This window comes from Anas acuta, chromosome 15 (genome assembly GCF_963932015.1).
Source record: "Anas acuta chromosome 15, bAnaAcu1.1, whole genome shotgun sequence".
NCBI lineage: Eukaryota > Metazoa > Chordata > Aves > Anseriformes > Anatidae > Anas > Anas acuta.
Genome location: NC_088993.1, coordinates 17,572,385 through 17,595,908, shown reverse-complemented (window position 1 = coordinate 17,595,908; position 23,524 = coordinate 17,572,385). Strand labels below are relative to the sequence as shown.

General features: G+C 55.6%; 2 protein-coding genes across 3 annotated transcripts in view; both read right to left on the bottom strand.

Moving 5' to 3' along the window:
* CACNG3 (calcium voltage-gated channel auxiliary subunit gamma 3) overlaps positions 1 to 7,844 on the bottom strand; it is a 28,731-nt gene extending 20,887 nt beyond the window's left edge. Inside the window, exon 1 of the mRNA XM_068699266.1 lies at positions 7,416 to 7,844. Coding sequence (XP_068555367.1) covers positions 7,416 to 7,626 — 211 coding nt within the window. The 5' untranslated portion in view covers positions 7,627 to 7,844. The remainder of the gene's footprint in view (positions 1 to 7,415) is intronic.
* Positions 7,845 to 12,920: 5,076 nt separating this feature from the next.
* The window catches only part of PRKCB (protein kinase C beta), a 115,494-nt gene continuing 104,890 nt past the window's right edge, over positions 12,921 to 23,524 (bottom strand). Inside the window, exon 17 of one of the 2 annotated variants that reach the window (XM_068698938.1) lies at positions 12,921 to 17,101. In XM_068698938.1, the coding sequence (XP_068555039.1) occupies positions 16,949 to 17,101 (153 nt within the window). In that variant the 3' untranslated portion in view covers positions 12,921 to 16,948. Of the gene's footprint in view, positions 17,102 to 20,670; positions 22,078 to 23,524 lie in introns of those variants that run through there. The other variant, XM_068698937.1, reaches the window with a different exon arrangement.

Here is a 23,524-nt window from a genome sequence, read left to right as displayed (position 1 = left end):
TGAGTGGGGTGGGCGCCTCCCCTTGGGCATCTCTGAGGCACCCTCAGGTGCTGGTGAGCATTCCTGTTGGTGGATACATCGCAACAGCACCCTGCCAATGCGCATCCATCAGGCACAGACCTCATCTGCAAGGTGAGCCAGGGATGGAGCCCAGCCTGCCGCGTGCCCACCCCGTATTTATGGCCTAATCCATCTATAGAATTATGGGAGCAATTCTGGTCTGCCTGGAAAAGGAGGCTGATGTCTGTTTATGAAGTGTACCTCGTGTTTATTAAAAATCCATGGTGAGATCCATGTGAAAACCAACCACTGAGACGCAAGAAGCACCGAGCAAGTTTAACACCGTGGCTGGTTGCCCTCATCCCATCCCAAGCAGCAGGGGCAATCGCGGGGGCTCGTGGATCTCCACACCTGGCCCCTTGCCCTGCACCGCTGAGAGGTGCCGGCGGTGCCAGGGAGTGTGGTGTGGCCGGGCTGTGCCAGTGGCCGGGGAGGGGTCTGCACCCCTGGGACCAGCCACGAGGGTGCTGTGCGCTCCTGGAGCTGTGTGAGACCAGCACCAATGAATCCACCCCCACCGTGCCGACCTGCACACTATGAAAGGCAAAAAGCTCCTGCAAAGAGAAGTGATTTGCCAGAGCTGTGTAACTGTGTGGCGGAGCCAAGCGTCGCCGCTGCTCTCCCCGCTCCCCGTGCGCACGGTGCCGGCCTTGCCACCCCGGGCAGCGGGCAGGATCCGGCCAGCGGGCGGCCTCCCCCCGCCACGGCCGCGCTCCCCAGCCACCAGCCCCAGTGCTCAGGCTTTCAGCCTTCATTAGCCACCCCTAATTATTTACAGCCATAATGGAGATAGTGACCTTGCATGGAAAAAAACAACACTTGAGCCTCATTCAGATTCAGACTTCCACCTCTATTAAACAGTAACAGCTCTTGAGATGACAGACTCTGCACCACGCCTATGCAGCAGTAAAATGCCTGTTTCTGAGCTGTTTGCAGCATACATTTTACTCATCACGTGCTGCTCACAGGCAATGTGGGAGCTAGCTCCCTACACCGCCTCGGACGATGGGATTTTTGTCCTGACAAATGCCGCAGCATCCCACAAGGGTAAATTCGGCACCCGCTGTTCCCAGCGCCAATTCCTCAAAGCAGAGCTGGTGGGAGCGAGCCGAGGCACGGATCTGCTCTGGGTACCTTCAAACCCTCAGTGAGATGCGGCTGCACAGCTGCCTGAAAGCGCAGCGCTGGCTGGCAGGCGGTGTGGGCCCGGCTCCGTCCAGGAGGATTTTTTATGGCTCTTGGCATTTGGCCATAAGCCACAGGCACATGGGGCTGGAGCAGGCCAGAGGTGCAGCCTGACTTCCACCTCCATTAGAGGACAGTAATTAATTCAACCTATTCTCCACCAAGCCAAAGTTTAGGTCCCCAAGTCAGAGGTGACACCTGGGTTATCACACGCAGATTGCTGACCCCATGCTCGATGCTTTTGTCCCATCCTGCTTTGACCCCAGAGCCACAACTGGTCCCAGTGCCGGGTGTGTGTTCTGCCCGTGCTCAGTGCTGTCCTGTGTGGAGAGGCTTTCTGGGGCCAGGAGGGAAGGGTGGTTAAGCCTGTGGCATGGTAATTTCCTCAGGTCTTCTCAGATGGGTAACCGTGCCCTCCTCATCTTCACCCATCGCTATAATCTTAGGTGCCTGTTTAGTTTCTGTAACACGATTTAATTTGATGCTTCCTCATCCTCATACCATGGGGAAGAGGGCACTGTCACTCCACCCATCCTCCCCAGCCCTCCCACACCCTCACACTGTCCCGTGTCCCCATCCACCACCTCCAGCCCATGCTGATGCCCCCCGACATTCCCTCCTCGCACTGCTGGCTTTCCCGGCTCCCCGTGCGTTGCCTGCACAGTGCGGAGCAGAGAGTAACACGCTCACTGGGGCTGCCCCTGCGGTGACACGGAGCTGCCACGTGCCGGGGATGCCGATGTGGCTGAGCAAGGAGCTCTTGGAGCTGCACCGGAGACACCAGCACCAGCGCTGCTGGCAGCGCAACGGAGCCGGACTGCGAGCACCATGGAGAAGTGTTAGATTGCAGGATGGGCTGTTGATGAGAATCTATTACAGACACCAACCAGACAGAGGAACAGGATGAGCAGCTCCTTAAATACCCACCTATAATGAGTAGCGAGAAAAAGCGCTCTATCATGGATGATTGCAATCTCAGGGACATTTGCTTGGCGCTTTTAAAAATTAAAGATAATAACTTTCTAACAGAAACAATATTGCTGTCACCTTGGGGAAATTCTCTGCTTGGCCTCATTCAGAGGGACTGAGAGGAGCTGGAAGCAGGCAAGGAGCTGGTGGCCGTCCAGGCGCAGCTGCTTGCAGCCCAATTTAACGCCTTCGCAGAGAACCAGCTCAGCTCAGCGGAGCCAAAAGCAAACATGGGCACAACTGACTGGGGGAAAATGTCAACACAGAGCCACGCCTGTGGCTTGGGAGCTGTGGCAGGAGCCTTCCTGACACCCCAAGCTTCTGTCAGACCTGCCGAGGAGAGGAACTCAACATTGCAGTTAATGGAACAAAAGTCAGGACTTTTGATATTGGTAGAAGTTGATGGGATCAGTTAAAATAAATCTGCAACCAAAAGCTTTAAGCAGAACGAGGAGGACTGTTTAGATGTGTTAGAAAAAAGGAGCCTCACCAGTGGTGTAATTTCACTGCTAGATGAGGACGGAACAACTGTCAGTCACGAAGCAGGAGTGACACACAATTATTTATTCATCGTGCACTTCTGTCCTGTACCTGGAGACAAACAGGCGCCCGTGTTCCATCGGGGACGAGGGAGGATGCTGAACAGCCACTAGTAAGTGTGAGCGAGAAATTGGTAGGACCAAAGAACTTTGTCCCAAGAGCATTAAGAGAACAGCCTAAGGTCTAAAACAATAGGTCTAAAATGGATTTTAATAAATCTTGGCATTTTGGTGAATTTCTGGAAGACAGGAAAAGCTGGTGAATGTCTGCTTAGACCGTGCTGGTCATCACCAGCCATGGCAATGGGCAAGGGTAGGAACCGAATTACTCAGCGTCAGCTCTGGGTTCGTGCACGGAGGCGGCAGCAGGGAGGAGCCAGGGGATGTGATAAATGGCTAACAGCCTCATGGAAAATAGATCCATCAAACTTCATACATTTTTCTTGCTACGGTTACCAATTTAGTTGATAAAGGAAGCCATTATCATAATATATTTAGAGCTCCGCAAGCTATTTGATTTAGCTCTCCTGAAAAAGTAAAAGAATCGTATTATGCTGAATCAACATCACTTTCCTAAAGGGACTGGCAAGCAGATTGCAGAGATTATAAATTGTTTTCCAGTGGGATGTTTCTACGTGGGATCTGTTACTAGAATAGTGTTGAGCTATAACTATGTCTTTATTAATGATAACATGAATTAATTGTGGATAAAAGGTGCAAATGGCAAAGGAAAGTCTGACTGGAGTACCAGTGAATGATGGGGATGGGTCAGGTGCATGGGGCACTCTGGCAGCTCTGTAGGGTGGGCTCATTTAGCGACAGCTGGTTTTATACAGCCAAGTCCAAGGCTTTCCATTTAGGACAGCAAGTTGTAGTTCCAGTGTTGGAGGTGATGTCCTGACAGGCAGCAGCACGGAAAGGACTTGGGGTGGTGCTGGATAACCACCAGCGTGAGCTGGAGCTAAAAGGGATGAAGATGTTCCCACCGCTGTACAGCCACTAGGAACAGGCAGAAATAAGGATAAATGGCTTGTGTGGCTGAGCAAGGCTTAAATATCACAGATTAATCTTTATGTTCAAAGAAAGTTAGGAGAATTACTCTAGTAGGAGTTACACAGAGGAGAAGGCAGAGCAGGAAGCCGTGAGCCTTGCCAGAGGGGAGCAGGAGTGAAGCTGGTTTGTTCCCAGCACCGTGCCGGTGCCGTGGCTGCGAGGGGCTGGGACGCAGGAGCAGGGGGGGGACTCAACTGAGGTGAGGGTGCTCGGAAAATGGCTCCGGGGCATGCAGGTCCCAGCCCTGCCTCTGCCATCCGCTCACAGCACCTGCAATAATATTTAAAACCTAGATGGGTTCCACAAAAACAAAACAAAACAAAAACAAACAAAAACAAAACAAACAACATCAACAAAAACAAATACAAGAACAAAAGCCAGGAAAAGTTCTCCGAGATCAGCAGAGGGAATGAACCACTGGCACACACTGTGCTCCTGCTGCTGCAGGGACCCAGGGGTGTCCAGGCCCAAGGCACAGTGCAGCCCAGGAACAGCCCCGGCCATGCAGCTGTGTCCCCTAAAACTGCCCCAAGCCCCCGGCAAGGGGGCCGCAGCACGGACGGGCTGGCAGGACAGAAGGACAGACGGGACAGAAGGATGCTGGAGTATCCACCGGGAGGCAGCTGAGCAGCGCTCATGGTTCTCCAGAAATGACAGAGCACTTTATTCCTGCCAGTTCTGACGGAGGAGGAAAGAGAAAGCACCACATCATCTTCAAAACCCCGCATTTCACACAGCCCCGGCCGCATCCTCCCGCTGCCTCTGCCTGTTCCGTGCCCACACGGTGCCGTGGAGCCAGTCCCAAGCTGCACCGTGCAGCAGGGAGCCCGAGGAGGCTCCCAGTGTTTAACGACGCTGAATTTAATTAAGTTTGATGAAAACTAAAGTTCTTTTATTTGCCTAAAACAACACAAGCCCTAAACAGCAATTTCTCAACTTCAGCATCCCCAAAGTTCCGCAGAGCTCCCTACCTTCTGTGCCAAAAAGGAAGCCAAAACAAATGGTGTGTGACAGGCACCAGCAGCCTGCCCCTGTCCCGCTGGGAAGTACAGCGAGGTGGCTGCGAAGTGTTTGCATATCAGGAGAGTGATCGTTACAATCCAAACGCTGCAATTTAAAACAAAGGCTGTCCTAGCACGGCAGCCTGCAGACACCTGCCTCGACTCCAGGTACCAAGTCAATCACCGATTTGTGTTTTCCAGCGTGGGTGTCTCTACAGAGGTCTGCTGCGGCTCCATTCAAGATTTATCCGCTTTTGCCCATGGGCTTTGTAGGGCCACGTGATGCCAGGCGCTCCCACGCAGGCACTGCGTGTGTGACTGACATGTATTTAAGGAGCAGCTGCCACGTAGCGAGCACCCAACGCTCGCTTTGGTCATTTTAATAATCTGCTCTCGACACTCAGCCAGACGAGGGACCGGCGCTCGCCATCTAATTCCTTCATCGCAGCACGCGTTAAAACCCTTCCGGGGGTGGGAATCTCAAGGCCCAGGTGCTTCCCAAGGAGCAGAGGCTCTGCTTAGTGCTCAAAGCAGTCTGCACTCCAGGAGAAGGGGCCCTCTCCACTGACCAGAGTCACTCCCAGCTCAGGATGGAGGAGCGCAATGCTCCTGGCTCTCCAGCCAGACACAAGGAGCACGCAGCAATCCGGGGCCCAGCCAGCAGCAGACCCAGGACCCACTGCCCTGAGGGCCCTTGGTGAGCACCCCACAGATCCTGCTCCCCACGGCAGGGCGAGCAGCAGCAGGAACGGCCCTTGCTGGGGGGAGCCCGGCCCTGCGGGGAGGGCAGCTGCCCCAGCACCACCTCGGCACTGAGGCATGCGGCCACTTCTCCAGCAACACCCGGGGGTGATGAGCGGCACCGTGCAGCCCCAGCACCAGAGCAGGTGGCCCCACACACTCCGCTGAGCAGGGGGTGGTGTGGGGTGGTTCCAGGTGGGACCCCTCTGCCCAGATCTCGACTGGGCACCCCCACTGCCCGCCTGCACTCCGCAGCCGCATGCAAGGGATGCCAGAGCCTGTGCCCATGCGCAGCACCAGCACGGCCCTGTGCAGAGCTCTGCGCCCGCTCCTGCCCAGCCCATGAGGGACAGCCAGCAGCGGGCAGGGATGAGCCTGGCAGCGAGCGCATCCCCACTGCTCCCTGCCCCATGCCCGGGCTTGGGGCGCTGACCTGTGATTCAGCTGGAGCTCCGGCACGGCACCGTTAAACCCTTTCCTGAGCATGCTGTGCCCGAGAGACCAGGGTTGCACCAGCTTCTTCCAAAGCAGTGATTTATGGCAGTGAGGGAAGCATAAAGCATCCACTGAAAAAAAACCCACAGCCAGCAAAAATAAGAATTTTGGAAATTACTCATGCCTCCAGTGATCCCATCTCTCACAGCCCTGTCTGCTGCCTCCTCTGTTCCCTCAGCCTGAGAAGGGAGTCAGATTATCTCCAATTATTTATTATGGAATTAGAGCATGATCCAAAACCTCCTTGAATCAATAAGAAAGCCCCGACTGACTTCACCGGGTCTAGGATTGAGCACCAGGAACAGGCAGGAGATTTCTGCATCTGTGGCCGTGACTCACCGAGAACTTTCCGATGTGGCAGGCGCAGCTCAGCTGCCACGGCTCGCTGGCCCCCACCGCCAGGCGCTGCTCCGGGGCGGGGGAACCTGACAGCACCAGGGCCACAGCTCCCCATTAGCTTGCAGGCCACCAGCCGCTGCCATTGATGTTAAAACTTAGCGCCCAGGGTGATTCCATCGGCCATTTTTTGCTGCACAGGTACCAGCACCCGGGCTCCACTCAGGCTCGCGGTTAAGCCCTGCCTGCTGTTGCTCGTGTAAATCTCAGCCAGGAACTTTGGGCTGCAACCGCCCCCCGAGCAGGGCTCTGTGCTGCAGGACCACCGCAGCAGCCTCTCCAGCGGGGTGCTGCTGCAGCAGGGGCAAAGCAGCGGGGCGAAGCTGCGAGGGTGGGCAGGCAGGAGCCCGGCCGTGGGGCAGCCCACGCAGGGTGTGGGGCGCAGTCCCCGAGGGATGGAGGGAGAAGCAGCGGTGGGGCAGCAGCCGGACACCTTGCCCCGCTCTGCTGCTCCGAGGGGAAGGGCTGGCACGCCGCTGGGGCTGGGCTGCAGGACTGCTGGGCGCAGCCGGTGCCTGCAGAGCCCTCGCTGGGGAGCGGCTGCGGGGATGCGCTCGCCGACCGAGCCGCGCCAAGGCGAGCCCCGGGGCCCGGAGCGGGACCTGTGGCCGCTCAGCCCCAGGCGCGCCGCGCCGACAGCGGGCACCCGCACCCGCACCCGCACCCGCACCGCGCCGCTCGGGGCAGGCACCGCGGCTGCCCGCAGCCAGCCCCGCTCCCCGCCGCCCCCGGCACCCCGCGTCCTGCGTGTGCGGGAGCCACCGAGAAAGTTTCCCCCCGGCCGCGCCGGGCCCCCCCGTGCCCCTCCTGCGCGGGCAGGGGCCGGCGGCCGGGGGAGCTCCGCCGGGGGGGCCGCGGGGCGCGGGGCCCGGCGCTGGGGGTCCCGGGGCGCCCCCGCCCTCCCCCGAACTTCTGGGCTGGGCAGGGCCCCGGCGAGCGGCCGGGGGCGGCGGGGCGGCCGGCGGGCGGTCGGTACCTTCCAGGCAGCACGTCCTCCAGAGCCCCGAGTGGGTCATCACCTCCTCGTTCTTGCGGCTCGTGTCGTTGTCGCCGGTGGACTTAGTCCTGCACACGCCGCGCGAGTAGAGCCAGTAGTCGGTGCCCACGGCGATGGTCATCAGGCTGAAGGCTGCGAAGGCTCCCACCGTGGTGATGAGCATCTGGACGCCTCTGTCACACATCCTCATGCTGCTTCATCCTACGGCGGCGGCTCGCAGGGGAAGGGCCGGCGCCGCCGCCCGCCGCCGCGCTCCGCGCTCGGCGCCTCATGCCCCCGCGGCCCGCGGCGAGCCGGGCCCCCGCGGCGGCGCTGCTCGGGGCCGCCGAGCCCCCGGGCGCCCGGCCGGCATGGCCCGAGCAGCAGCGGGGCGCGGAGCGGAGCGGCTCCGCCGTGCGCCCGCGGCCGGCAGCGCGGCGCCTCTCCCGGCGCCTCCCCCGCGCCGCCCGGCCAAGGCATCCGCGGGGGGCGGCGGGGGCGGGGGGCAGCGGAGGGAGGGCGGGCCGCGGGGGGGCCGCGCCGCCGGGAAACCGCCGCCCGGGGGGGGGCCGGCACCGGGCGGGGACCGGGCGGGGACTGCCCCGGGGCGGGCGGGAGGGGGGCCGGCACCGGGCGGGGCAGCCCCCGCCCCCCCCCTCCACCCCTCACACCCCTCCGCTGCCCCCCGGTGCCACCCCCGGGTGCTACCCCTCGGTGCGGCCCCCGCCGCACCCCGCTTCGCCCCTCCGCGCTGGGAGCTCCGGGGGAGGCTGCGGGGGCTGGGGGCTGCACAGCCCCGCTGCGCCCGCACCCGTCGGGGGCCCCGCCGCGGGCCCCCCCGGGGTGCCCCAGCCCGAGGCCGGTTCCCAGCGCCGGGCCGGGCCGCGGCGGAGGCCGCCTGGAGCGGGGCCGGGAGCAGCCACATCCCGGGGGGGGCCCCACACCGCGCCCCGGAGCGGTTCGCTTCGGTTAAACCCTCTGGCTCGCCGCTAGCTCCGCATCGCTCTCAAACGATTTTGCAGGCAGTTGGATGAGCTTATGACTCATGCGACCTTTCAAATAAGCCCTATAACATATCCACCTCTTGAATTAAAACTCTTTTAAGGGCTGCGGGTGAGCCAGGGAAGTGTATGATTTACCTGATAGCGTGCACTCCTACAGCTCTCATTTGTATGCACTTACTTGTAAATACTAGTTATTTACTCTCAAAACGCAAACAGAAAATTATGAAGGTTACCAAAAAATGAGGTACTGAGAAATGAAGTAGTGTGGAAATTAAGTACCCTTCTCAACCTTAAATTACCTCCTTTGTGCATACTCATTAGGTAGGGCATTTTAATTACAACGCTACACTGTTTTTCCCCAGCGCGTGTAGCGCACGGGCTGTGCTGAGTGCCCGGCTTCGTTCTCCTCCGCCTGGAGCCCTCTGCCCTGCTCGCTGCCTGTGCTGACTCTGAAGGCCATGGCTCCAGCTAGCACTCTTCCAGCATTTCCATCTGGAGAGCAGCAGTCCTCAGCGGGATGGGAGGATGGACATCGATCTCTGCAGAGGAGGAGGAGGAGGACAGGCACTTAGGGATCATGGCCAGAAGCATCCACCCAAGCTGAATCACGGAATTTTCTCCCGTGGTGCTTATTTATTTATTTATTTATTTTATTTATTTATTTTTGAGGAGGGGTTATAGTTGCCCAGATCTGTGCCTGGCACTGGCACACGATGGTCACAGGCCACACCTTGGTGACACCGAGATGAGCCCCGTGCGTGATGGCACATGGAGGCTTGTTTTGAGGGCTCTGAGAGTGCCACGCAGGTGGCTTGGGGCAAGGTGCAGGGACAGACAGTGTGGCTCCAGGATGCTGCCCCAGCCACACATCACTTCTCCGGCCCCCCCCTTGCTCCACCGCCCACCCCCAGCCCTGAAGTGCGTGGGGCAGAGCCTGGCAGCAGCAGCCCCCGGGCCCCCGTCCTGCGCAGAGGCAGGCGTCCCGGGGAGGAGGCAGCAAAGATATCTCACACCTACAGCGAAGGGGCTGCAAATTGCGTTCTGAGTGGGGGATTTTGCAGCCTTAATTGTGTTATTTTAACATCGTGTGTGTAGGTGTGTGCAGAGTGCACATGTACTGTTTCCTAGGCTTTTAACAAAGCAAGCTCAAACAGAACCAAAGTCCACACCTCGGATCTTGGTGGCCCCTGGACGGGTTGGTGGCGGGGACACCCCTGCACCCCTTATACCACTCACTGCATGGAGAGACAGCCCCAGGAGTGAGCCTGGAGCTCTGCCCAGAGCAGCCATATGTTGGGACTAGGGGACAAGCTGAGATGTGAACTCAACAAGAATTTGGGGACCTTTCCACCCCAACCTGCAGCTCCAGCTCTGTGTGCTCCAGCAGCACAGCCCGGTGGCTCCAGCCACAGCTCCTGTCACCCCTTGCTGGTCAATGACGTGTCCATCACCAGGCACCTGCTCATGGACCTGCACCCTTCTGAGCTGGGCAAAGTAGAAACAAATAACAGAAACCAGACCCTGCTGCAAAGACTTGACAACTTGTGCAAAAACAACAACAAAACACAAGAAAACAAAACAAAAAGCAACAACAACAAAAACCCAAGCTGTCCTTGCAGACAGAAATGTCTTAAACCAAGATCTGTTAGGCTTTGTCCTTCCAAACCCAGTGATGAAAGCTCTGGTGCTTTTACATTGGCAAAGTGACAGAAAGTAGGTAGTCAGAAATAATCCCTAGCTGGATTAGTTTTTTTTTCCTTGGAGGAAGAGAGATGCTGATACAAGGCGAGTTTAGGTCATTAGCAATGCAGAAAGATGCTGAGCTCCAGCCTCATCTGGTCCTCACTTCATTTCCCTGCTCCTGGGGGCTGCAAGGGGATAAGGACTCCGGAGCCTTTGGCACATGAGTTCATCCTTCCCCACTCCTACGAGTGGATTATTTATATCCGCACGTGCTTTGGAAGTGCTGGTTGCTATCTACTTGCTCTAGCAGGAATCCAGCGGTGAGGCTGCTGTGTCCTTACACGACGTGCAGCTGTGTTCGGGGCATTTCTCCCGGCTGTGACCCCAGTGAGCAGTGCCCTGTGCCCAGCCTGCCCTGGGTGTCTGCGGTGCTGCAGCAGCCGCAGCTCCCCGCACAGAGCCGAGGCGCTGCAGGCGGGTGGCCGCACAGCACCCACATCTCACCCCCTGAGACAGGGGCAGGGTTCAGGGGGCTGCCACCCGCTGCACAGGCACCCACAGCAAGCCTCAGCCCGCTGCCCGCACCCAAGCTGGCTCAGTCAGTGCGAGCCTATGCGGCTGCCTACCAGCTCTGCAGCTCCCTGCTGGGCTTCCTACGGTTTAGTAGCAGTAAAAATAGCAGGGAAGAGAAACAGAAATCCACTCTTGTTAAGCCTCCTTATCATGGGAACATGCAAAGGCTACGCAGGAGTGGCCATGCATGGGGAAACAAACAGCATCCAGGCTCTCGGGAGAGCTGGGTGAATGTGCTGGCAGCTGCTGCATGCTGAAGCCCATGGTACTTTGCCCACACTTCTGCTTTTGCATGCACTGCCTGCGCACACCAGCACACACCACAACTGCAGCTGCTTTTTCCTCCCGTTCTGATACCCTGGGTACACAAAACAAGTGCAGGACAGGGGAGGGGATGACACGGGACAGCAAACACCATGCCAGGATCCCAGGGTTCCCCAGCTGCTCCGTGCTGGCTCCAAGCGTACAAGTGCTGTGTGCAGTTCCACATCTTCCCATCGCAGCAGCCCTGCCAGGGACAGCCCGATCCCATCCCGCGGGAGGGAAGCCGAGGAAATCCCATTGCCAAGGTCACAGGAAGACCAGCCTCTGCACAAAGCATGAATGCAACGGGATGGGTGGAAAGGAGGAAGATTATCAAAGGGATTCTGTAAGGCAACTGTATGACAGAAGTAATAAAAGAACAAATAGCAGTAGATTAAGAGATATTTTGTAGTCGTGAGTCCAGCTGGACCGTGCTGAGACCCCATAAAAGGTTTGCTGCTGCTCCAACCCACCACAATTTAATTGATTTGATTTAAATTCTTTGAAGAAGAAGAGGATAACGAATAATGAGGCAAACAGGATTGTAATGCAAATGAAAGAGATGAAAGATGGCTTCAGGGAGACGGCTCTTGAAGGTCAGAGTCTAACGCAAAGCTGCTTCTGGTCACTCATTCAAACATTAATGAGGCTGTGTTCCTCCCGATGCCTTTGATGGATGGAGAGATGGCTCAGGAGGCATTTGCTGTGCTAATGTCTAGCCATTATTATCCCTGCTCCAAGCAGATCCCCCCCTTGCCATGGTGGGGAGAATTTTACCTGGCAAGTTGTAGGGACTGAGGTTTTTGCTGCCCGTATTACAGCGGGTAAGCAGGCTTCTTAATCGGGTTTCTCCAGATACTCTGGTGGAGACTCTAACTTCCGAATTAATTAACTTCACTATCAAAAGCTGAGTCATTTGTCACAATGGTTTTGTCATTAGCTCCCATAATTAAGGAAAGTGTCACAAAACCAAATGTTTCACTTACAGAAGCCAGAACAACTGAAGCTCAGAAGCGTTTCCGAAATGCTGGGAAGGGGCACGTCAATGCTGACCACCGAACCGGAGGGGGGCTCGACTGGACCCACCGAGACCCCTGGGGCTGCTGGAGACCATCGCAGCCCCACTCACCGCCCTGCCCTGCCTGGCCACTGCGCCAGCCCCGCACCCAGGGGACAGGGTGACGGTGGGGCTGGGAGCAGGAGCAGCAGAGAGGGGCTCACAGGTCCAAGGGGAGATGGGTCTGGGGGTACAAGGGCAGCCTGGGGCCAGCACAGAGCAGCGGGATGCTGACACCTCTGTGTGCACCAGCTCCTGATACAACCCCAGTAAAACAGGGGCTGTCTGGGAGGGCTCTGCTGGCCCCATGTGCCAGCAAGACTCCTGGTTATCAGGAACAGGGGGGACCTGCTGGTTTCCCTATCAGCTCCATTGCGCCCATTTAGGCACGCTCCCTTCCCAGCCCCTCTGCAGCTCAGCCCTCAGGTGCAGCCCTGTGCCTGCAGCCAAGTGGCAAAGTGCCTGCAGAGGGTCTGCCAGGGCACATCCTGCCCGCCTCCCCGAGCCCACTGCGTGGTGACTGGGAACAAGTGTCCATGGGCTGGTTGGCAGAGCCATAGCCCATAACCCACTGTACTTAGCAAGTGACCAAAGAGCCGAACAACCAACACCTTCCCTTCCCCTTGGTCTAAGCGTATCTTTAGGTACCCGCAGCTGAAGGTTTCTAGGCCTGGACTGCACTCCTGTATATCTGGTGATGCACTCCAGCCACGAGGCTATGCACCTTCTTCACCAAAAAGCTGAACATTTCAGCATTTGCTCAGTGGGGCCCCTTGGGTGGCTGCCCCAGAGGCAGCTGCCCATCCGTGGGGTCCTGTGGTGTCCCTGCTGGCCCTCCCCACACCCACCAGCATCCTGCAGGCAGAGGAAGCCAAGCTCTCACAGTTTCTTTAAAATTATATATTTTACTTTATTTTTTTTTCATACATGCAGCAAATAGAATTAAGAGTATATGCCCATCTAAAAGGAGGTCTTTATGAGAATCCTTTGACAAACACACAGCAGGTAGTCTAGGATGTAGAAAAGTCATCAAATACTTGCAGGTGAAATCAAATTCACAAACACAAACTGTTCAACAATAAACATTTTTTTTTCTTTTTTTTTTCTTTTTTTTTTTTCCTTGTTTTAATTGCCAGTTTGAACGTGATCAGAAAAAAACAGCTTGGATGACACTTCCATGCATGGAGCAAGATGCTTGTTGCTTCTTTTGCTGTTGCAGGCTCAGTGGCTCACCTGTGACTGCGAAAGCAGACAAGCTGCAGCACTTGTTCGTGTGGGTGAACTGCACGCTCCAGATGTAAGCCCTACCAGTTGAACAGCTTCATCCTTGTGCTCCGTGCTAGAAGTCACCATTCCTAGTTCCTGGGACTAAATGAGCAGAGCTGCCCAGAACCTGCTCTCACCATCCCATCTCCGAGACCACCCATGGGGCTCTGCCACCACGCAACCTTGCATTTATTTGTTACACGGATTGGAAGGGTCAGGAACTCCTTTGGTGACGGCTCTCCACCTAGAGATGACTGCTCTGATGTCTGGCCAGAGGGGACGGCAGCAGTGGCAGCAGGGCCTCCGTGCCCCATGGAAATGGCATCCCAGCGGCGCAGCCACTGAGCCATGGGTGGCCGGGGAGCTGCTGCACTGCCAGCCCTGGCCCAGCCACGCACTGAGCTCACACAGGCTGTGCAGTGCCTGCCTCGGGACGGCTGGCATCGCCTCCAGCCCTGTGCAGCTGCCCAGCAGCCCTCAGAGCAGATCAGGCTTTGCAGCCGACCCCAGTCTGCCTGTGGTCTCCCAGTCCCCCAGAGCCTGCTGCAGAGACCACCAGCACCAGGCGGTTTCTGGCCAAGCCCCAGCCCCGCTTTTCCCCCAGCCCCGCTGCCCTGCTCTGCTCCTGTCACTCCCACTGTCCCCCGGGGCCACGCAAGCATCCAGCAACCTCCCGGGGATGGATTCATCCCTGCACCATGCTGAGACCTCCCGAGGCGCCTGCTCCCCACTTACCTGCGGTGTCCAGGTGCAACCAGCCCTGGCGGAGGCCGGGACCTGCTGTCCTTGTCCCCGGCTGGCAGGGGGTGGCCACGAGCACCTCGTGCCTCCTCCAGTCTCCTCCTCCTGCACCTGAGGCCAGGAGGTGCGGAGCTCAGGGTCCCACCACCAGACCCCCACCAGTCCCACCGCAGCCCTTTGGGGATGTGGGGCTTGCCCCTAATGCCCTGTGCCATGCAGGCAGGGCCATGGGGTACCACAAGCACCTGGCTTTCTCTCTCGCCTGTAGCTGCAGGCTGAGATGCCTCCTCTGTCCCCGTGAGCACCCTTCTCCTGGCCCATCAGTGGCACAGACACTCTGTCCCCTTGTCCCCCTGCTGCTGCAGCGCTGTCACACAGCTGGGGTGCACTGCAGCTGCCTGCCAGCACTGCCCAGGATCATCTTACTGGGCTTCAGCCACGTGTCAGAGCCCCCAGTGACTAACAGAGCCTCCTGAGCCGCTCAGATCTGAGCATCTTCCCGAAGCACTGCTTTCCTCATCCAACAGTAAAGATTAAATCATCAAATTACGGCAAACAGTGAGTCAACCACTGTCACTCTGCCCTTCCTTGGAGGAGTCAGTACAAATCCCAGCATCTGTGCAGGGCCGGGCACATTCCATTTTACATTTCTGCACAGAAGAAACGGGTAATCTGGAAATAAACCTCAAAGCAAGAGCTTTGAAACTAGCAGAATGGGAACTATCAGAAATGCTCACATCCTGCAGACTTCCCTGGGCTTTGTACCTTGCCTTTGCTAAGCTCTCCCTGGAGCACAGGCTGTTCTGTGAGGATCCCAAAGATGCGCACAGACCCAACACGTGCTGCCGCTGAGCCACCCGTGGGCACAGCCCCGCAGCCAAACAAAGCCTGCTCCATGTGGAAGTGTCACTCCAACACACACACGAGTCCCAGACAAAAAAGACGCAACTCCCCCCACAGCAGTGCCCGTGGATCCACCCCGTGCAGCCGCGGGTGCCCTCCTGGCCCCAGGAGCATCGCGGTACCACCGTAACCCACGGGCGGCCGGACCGCGGGAGCGTCTTCGGGTCTGAAGATACAGAAATGAAAAACATTCACCATTTAAGTAATACTAATTCTGCAGCAACAGATTTGAAGGTTACAGTAACATACATGCTCTGAACATCAACTGTGGTCTGCAGAAGATGGCGAGACGTCTTCTGAGACGTGTGCTGGGGTTATGGGAACTCTCATCAGGAACTAACTCCGACTTTCCCGGTCTTAGTCCGATGCAAAGTTGCCCACAAGCCCCCTTGTCCATCTGGCACAATTTGCAGTTTTTCTTTGTTTTGTTTTGTTTCCTCAAGCCCAGCTCAGTACCCGAGACCACGGCCACAGCTCACGTACCCCGACACGCACAAGGCAGGGCCGGCCTTCGGTTTGGTCACGGGACGAGGAGCCCTGCTCACGGCACCGAGCCAGCAGCTGCGGCACCAGCGCTAGCTTCCAGCAGTCCTTTCACTTAATGAGGCATTGAAAACAGAATTTCAAAAGGTAGAGTCTGATGTTTATAAAAGATCTACAAACCAGAATTTCCTTGGTAGGATTCCTCGTGATTCAGAAAATTCCACCCTCATTTTTTTGCCCCGTACTCATGAAGTGATGTGTATTTACATTAGAATTGGTCGGATTTCAAAAAACGTACGTGCTTTCTTTGCAAACCCACCGAACTCGTGTGTGCCAGGGGAGGAATGGCAGCAGTGTCACGGGAGCACACGCTCAGCCCTCGCCCTGCTGCGGGCAGCAGCCACCACCCAGCCCCGCGGCCCCGCGCACGGCGAGCTTTGCTGCCAAAGCATCGGCTGCGGTTTCCCCGTGGGAGTCAGGGGTTCTGAAACGATGCAGAAGGTCCTGGATTACTGAATAAAATCCCCAGGAATTTTGGCTGAAATCAGGAAAACCAAGATGCCTGTAAAATTCATGATTTTGAGCCTTTAAGGTAATAGCAGAGGGTATAAAGTATAAAAGCTACCTTTATAAATAGCCCTCAGTACAGCCCTTCTGTAGCGGGCGTATTTTCAGTTGGTAAATTGTAAACCGAGAATATAAATGTGTTTTGTTTTGGTAGAATATTAATATCCTTTACAGAGCTGTTAAATTTCGACAGTGTCTGTGAAAAAACAGGAGAAAGATTTATGGGAGTGCTGACATAGTATATCAAAACTGCAAACTGTTCCAGATGTTAAAAAAAAAAAATCCCACCTTTCACTTAGAAAAAGATTTGCTCTGATTTACAAGAACCGGAATGAAATTCATTTTGTAGTCTTAATGCCTGAGTAATAGGAAGGGATGTGGTGAAACGCACACGCTTACAGCAGGCTAAGGAGGAAGACAGCTTCGGGGAGCCGGTGTGACTGTATGTACAAGGCATTTAAAAATATGTCTACAAGCAGACTTTTCCACACTGATCAAATGTATCCATGTCTCGAACAAAAGGCTCTTCTAAGACACGTTCACAGTCATTGCAAGCTTCAGCACAACGGTTTAAAATATCAACCATGCTTAGCATTCAACGGAAACAATTTGTGAATACCTAGGTTCACCAGAATTTCAGCATCTGATTTCAAAAATTACAAAGACTGTAGCAATTTGGTATATTTCTGTTTAAAAACTCTATTAGTCACCACCAACTACAGTTCCTAGAAGTATTACTGCTTGTTAACTCAAAACCCCGCACATTTCCTGCTAGGGAACCCAAGCTAGCAAGTGTCACACACATACAGAGGCCTCCTAAAACAAGCGGTCGTCGTGTTTTGATGAGGGTATGTATGTATGCACTGCTGATCCCGGAAGACTAGTGTCGGTATTTACAAGGCGAGCTGAAGTTTCGGGCTGCGGGAGCAGGGAGGGCAGCGTCTGCACCGCGACTACACGTTAATGACAAATTCCGGGTTGGTGTAGGAGAATCCAGCAAACTCGTTCTGGTCCAAGTTCATGATGAAGAGTTTGTCGGTGGGCGTCAGCTCCACAGGCTGCCTGGTGAACTCTTTGTCGAAGTTGGAAGTGTCTCGTTTGTCTTTCTGTCAAACGGAAAGCACAGAGTTAAACTGGGAAACACGGGGTGCAGGAACAGGGCAGCGCTGGGCTCCGCTGCGCGACTGGGAGCAGATGGGAGCAGAGGCTGAGGTCCCCTGCACGCGGCCACAGCCCCTGCGCAACAAAACAAAACACCATGGGCGAGGGCAGCACAGTGGCTGTCCAGCTCACCCCTGACACACAACCTGAGAGTGGAGGGCAGGAGGGAGCACCTGAGGCTCTGAGAGAGAACAGCGGCAGCTCCCGGCATGCACACCCAGCACTGCACTCACACCCGCAAGGAGGAGCCTGGAGGAAGCAACACGCCTCGAGATGGAAGTGAGCGTTCAGGACGATTTCAAAATTTGCACAAAATGATCAGCTGTACGAGCTCCTTTCACTTTAAGTTTGATTTTTTTTTTTTTTTTAGATTACGTCATGATATGGTATTGATCGACGCAGTGTTTTACTGATTTAATTTAAGGTGAGGATGTGATTTGCTCCAGGGTTGTAGATATAAAATACACAGCAGTTCAAAACCTCAAAGAATGAAAATTCCACAAATGCAACCTTCTATCATTTTAATTTCATAAAAGGAACAACTTTGCAACTACAACCAAGCTGAAAAAAAAAAAAAAGAAAAAAGAAAAAAAAAGAAAAAACAAGTCATTGTCTCAATTAGCACCAATAACCTACTATTAGCACGTCGGTCAGTCCCTCTGCCTAGTGAAGGTGTGTTCTGGCTGCAGGATGTTTCCGAGCCTGGGCTGAAGAGGAAACCAAAGCGCTGAAGATCCCACATAAGCACCCAGGAGCCTTCATCCGTAAGGGCAGCACAGGGAGGGAGGATGCTCCTTGCAGAGCAGCAGCAGCCAGCAGCGTAATGTGGGGCTGTGAAACCACTGCTGCTCCGTGCTGCTGTTAGAGCGAGCAGGGACAAAGGGCTTTCCAGCAGTGCCTCTCCATAGCAGCTTGAATGGGGAGGAAACCTCCCCTGTGCTTCTAATTACTTGCTGCAGTGCCCAGCCTCTCCCAGGCACCTGTGCTGGCCCCAAGGGCACGCCTGCACCATGATTGTGGCTCCCTTTTGGCTGAAGGCTGGGCTACAGCAAAGGCTGGGCTGCTGCAGAGAGGAGCAGGAGCCCCACATGGAGCCCCAGGGCTGGGATGCTTTGGGAGCCCCACAGTCAGCGCCCCCTGCTCCAGCAGCTGCTGGGCTGGACAAGTGGCCCTGCAGGTTACAAATTCGGTGTCTTGTAGGAACCTGCAGAATGTTTTTTTTTGATGAAGCACCCAGCAGGCAATACACTGCCCCTCAACTGCAGCTCCTCTTGTCCTGAACCATGCCATGGGCTGCAGATGCCTGCTGGTGGTGGGGCAGAGATGCCAACACCTCTGAGCCCCGAGCAGGAGCACGGCCAGAATGCAGCAAACAGCCCGGCCCCCTGCCCTCCACCCTGCCCCAGCTCCAGACAGCGCTGCACAGGAGCACCACATCACAAACGTGTTCTCCACCACAGCTGCACTGACCCTCTGGAGATGAGCCCCAACTCGAGCGGAGGCCCAGGACCACCACATCCTCGTGGGGGGCTGCTCCCCATGGGAAGTTTTGCTTTGAGGCAGCTCCAGCCTTGTGAAGAAGACCAGAGGGCAGACAGAGCCAAGGATGGCCAAGAGGAGACAGAGCCGGAAGAAAAACAAGGACGGAGCTCAAGGAGCAAGGAAGGAGCTGGAGAAAAGCCAGGAGGTGGATGCACAGCCAAGTGAGCAAAGTCTTGAACCCTGCCTGCCCTGCTGGCTCTGGCGGTCCCAGCCTGCTCACCCCACGGGGGCTGGGGCTGCAGCTTTGCCTTCGGACAAACAGCTCGGGGCTGGCACAGCCCTGCACTCACCTCCCAGACACCAAGAAGGAGGAAGGGGAGGATCTGGGGGCACAGAGCAGGAGTAGGGAAGGGGAGGCTTCAGATGCAGAGCTCTGCCAGACAGAGGAGGAAGCAGCAGCAATGTAAGTGTAGGGCAGACCCCAGCACGTGCAGAAGGAAGGAGGTGGTGCTGGCACCGGGCTCCTGCCGCGTTCTCAGGATGCTGAGCTGTCAAACAGTTCCTGAGGGCCACGTCAACTCCAACAAACAAGCACCTAGACGATGCTGTCCTACTGAGCCTGGAGCTTCCCCCAGCAGGAACACTGTGAAGGGAACAAAATGGGCACATCTGGCACCTGTGCATCTTGCCACGGCGGTCCCCAGCCCTTCGGAGCAGTCTGTGCTGGTGGTGCCGGGGGCTGCTTCTCTGCAGCAAGTGCTCAACCTGGGAGCCCTCGGGGTGAGCGAAACCTGTGGCTTGTTGGATGCAGAGAGCCCCAGAACTGTCGTTGCTGTGCTGGGAAGGGGCTCGGGGCTGCCAGCTGCCCCTGCACAGCCTCCTCCTGCAGCTTCTGCCTCTCGCTCCTCCAGGGCCTTGGCAGGAAAACGCATAAACAGGAGAGCTCAGCTGTGAGCGCAGCAAAGCAGGTTCTGCTGATTTCTTACCTTGAGTTTCGTCTGAAATTGCTGGCAATTTGGCCTCTGTCAAAGATGACGAATAGCTTGTAAGCAGGTAGGGAATGGCTACACAGATCTGGTAAACAGAGAGAGGAGAAGGATGGGGAAATTCAAGGCTGAAAACACCTCCGGTGAAGGACTCAGGGGCTCCAGGAGGTGTGGGGCAGGACAGAGTGGAGCAGGGCACAGCAGTGCGGGGGCACCGTGTGGCAGCAGCACCAGGGCTCCTGCAGGGCACACCTGCAGCTTGGCTGGGGCTGGTGGGGCAGTGCCTGGCCCCATCCTGAGCCTCGACCCCTGCGGCCTCTGAGCCCCTTCCCACAGGCCAGGCACAGCCAGGAGCAGCTCCTGCTGGTGCGAGCGCTGCTGCCATCCGGTGCTGCTCAGAAAAATCCTGCAGAGCTCACAACTGCGGTAATTCAGCACAAGTGGGTTTCCAAAGACAGAAAGGAAATTCTGCATGTGTTCAGGAGAAGGGAAGCTAGCAGGAACCTGTAATCCCTCTTTAGCTGAAACTGCCAATTGCTTTTAACAACTGCTCCTTTGAGAGCGAGCAGGCAGGGCGATGAGTCACCGACACACGGCATGCTGCCTCACCGAGATAGTTGCGACTGCAGCTTCCAGAAATCCTAAGTGCACGCTGCGATTGTCTCCATTCAAGGCATTTAAAGAGATACCCAAAAGGCAGCACCCACAGGAGGGCTGTCCGATGTCCGAGTCGTCCTTCCTCCGAGGGACAGTGGAGAGAAGAAAAGCTTCTCCCTGTGCACGTGCGGCTGCTTAGCAGGCTCACCGCTGGCCGATGCTGGCTGCTGCCGACGATGCGCGGCCTCTCTGCTTGGAAGATGCTCCCAGGACGTTGTGCTGGGGGGCAGATGGAGCAGGGAGGTGCAGGGCGGCGTTGTGCCAGGTGCTCCTGCCTGCTCTGCTCGCCGGACACCGCGGAGCCAGCATGGTCCCAGCTCAGTGGCTGGCACTCCCGGCATCCCTGCGCCCAGGCCTGTAGAAGTTCATTACTTCCAAACAAATGCAGGTTTCTTTCACATTATTTCGCATTTTTTTATTTTATCATCAGTACTGGGAAAAAAAATAAATTGGCACGTTACAACTGAAAGCAGACCGATACAAAGTGAGAGCCCACGAACATCTGCAGAACAGTATAAAAGGAAGCTGTACGCTTGGTACTGTTCCTAGAGAAATGCATCCTTCCTGAAACTCTTCTTTGATACCAGAAACAAAACTTAGGCAATTTAAATATCTAGCGGCATTTTTTTAAAGTAGGAGTATTAGTTGAAACAAATTTCTTTACAAGCTTCATATCAGAATTCACAATACTGTTCAATGTTAAATTGCATCTCATTTTGTTAATACCATTTTTGACACATTTAAAGCGCAGGTAACAAACTCAATCAATTGCTTTGGCATTTGAAAGAAAAAAAAAATGTTTTGGTATGAGAACCAATGTTGTGTGATATTTACTAGGGTGACCATGGATTTGAAAGCATCTACAGCAGCTCTTTCATGTTTTCTGTTTACAACTGGATATGTTCCTTTTGACTATAAAAATGCTACTTAGAAACTGCAGGATCAGGAGAAATCTGTGTAAACAGCAGACCTGGCTTCCCTAGTAATTTATCACTGCTACTGAAGACCCAACGAGGAGAGCGGTGCCTGCCCACACACGTGCAGAGAAGTCTATGGGGGGGCAGGAGGATCCGTGGTGGGTTAAGCCAACACGTGGTGGAGCTACCAGAGAACCAAGGATCTGCAGCATCTCAGCTCTCCCGACCAACTCTGCACTCTTACGAGGAGCTTACAGGCTTAGCTGGCAGCACCTGCACTGCAGGCTGCGTGCCTGCACCTGGGGAAAGGCTTGGTAAAAAACCACTTACTTGCCCCTAAGGCTAAGGAAGCGACAGATTAAAATTTCATGATTATATTAGAAGAGTTAAAAAGGGGAAGAGAGGGAATCAAAGCACATGGTTAAGAGATTCCTCTTCATTGTCATGGCCGGCACCTGTCCATTTTACCCGTTAGCCAATACACTATTTTCATTTTTTACAAACAAAATTTCATAAAAACATTGTTTTTACTTACTGCACATCACCTACCCTTCAGGCATGCCCCAAATCATGTGAAGACACTTCTGGCTTTGAAATATGGTCACTCTAGTAGTATTACTAAAGAAAAACCATGAATGCAGCTTTTGCAATGGAAAATGTCACCACAACAGCAGTTGGGACCGGATGATAAAGATGCAGGAATGAGATCTGCACAGCTACTTAGCTCTTGGCTTCAGGTTTAAAAAACTCAGAGTTAACAAAGGAAAATCCTTCGAATTCTGACTGGTCAATGTTCCTGATGACTTCCTGGTCAGGAGGTGTTAACACGGGTGGATGGCGAGTGAAAAACCGGTCGAAGTTTTCAGCATTGCGTCCACACTATGAGAGGGGAAGAAAAGAACGTATGGTGGGTGGAAAAACAAAGCAAACGCAAACGGGATGCGGTGTGCAGCAACCCCTCCCAGTCACACCTCACAGAGCGGGTTATTGCAATGCAGCAAATGGCAGAAAAGAAAAAGGTGCAAAACGCTCATGGGTTTTGTTAGTCGTCAGGTGATGGCATCTCATGGAATAGCCAGAGACCGACACAAATCTGCTGGGTGCGCCATGGTAAGTAATTGCAAGGGAGGAATGAGATGGGAGTGCAATTACTTGCTGCCTTTCTCCTGTCTGCATGCAGTCCCCTACCTTGTCCCACACTGCCAAGCACACGCAGTTTCTCTTCTGAAAGGCCCCTGCAGTTTTAGGTTGCAGCCAGACACGTGCCTGCGCTTGATCACTCCTGTCCTGGGAACTGCAAGATCACTCCTCCTGTCCTGGGAACTGCAAGTTTTCATCATGCCTGGGCTGCTTAGAGGATTCTCCCTGCTCCTGCTCAAGGAGAGGCCTCTCACCTTCTGCAGAGCTCTTTCTGGGTAAAGCACTGCAGGCTGGAGGCTCGATGCAGGCAGCTGTGCTGCTGGAAATTTCCAGGCCTGCTCTGTCCCTCCCCGATGTGCCTGCTGGACACTCATCCATGACCACGGCCTCATCCCTGCTGCTCCCAGGCTGCTGCTGGGCACGGAGGGTTGGACAGCGCTGGTCAGGGCTGGGCAGGGACAGGGGCAGGGGCAGGGGCAGGGGCAGGCAGAGCCCGGTCGCTGCAGCAGGAGCTGGGGCACTGGGATGCTCCAGCCGGCAGCTTTGTGCATGTGGCAGCCGTGCAGCTCTCCATGCAGAGCATCCCGAGAGCTCTCCACAGCACCTGCACAAGGCTGCCCATCTTTAAACACCCTTCGTGCAGCCATTTCTCTCCTGCCCTTGAAGGCAGCTATTAACACTGCTTGAGGCGGGGTGGTGAGCTCCCTCCCAGCATCACCGGGTGACAGAAGAGCCCCAAAACACCGGAGCCTGGGTGGCACAGCCCGGCTGGCTCAGCAAAACCACCTCAGAGAGACGGAGCCCCTGGAGCCAGGCAGCATCGCCCTCGGCTGCCTCGGAGCTGGTGCCCAGGCAGCAGCCGAGGACCTGGCGGCTGCGCCTCCGTCTGCAGCGGACCGGGGAGGTCGGGAGCAGGGCGACGTGCCAGACACTTTATTTAATTTTCTTAGCAATCAAAACAAGGGTCCTGTAACTTCCTGCGCTGCAAGTGATCATTTAATATAATAATAATAGCAATAGCTAAAAACAGGTGGATGCTGGGTTACTGCAGCAGCCACAGATTACGCTCAATTACCACCTATCACATGCATGTCACATCCTGTACGAATTGCAGCTAATGACCCCGCTTTAAGGGCTGGTGAACTCCCCCCCTTATCGGAGCTGTCACACAAACGGTGCTCTCCCT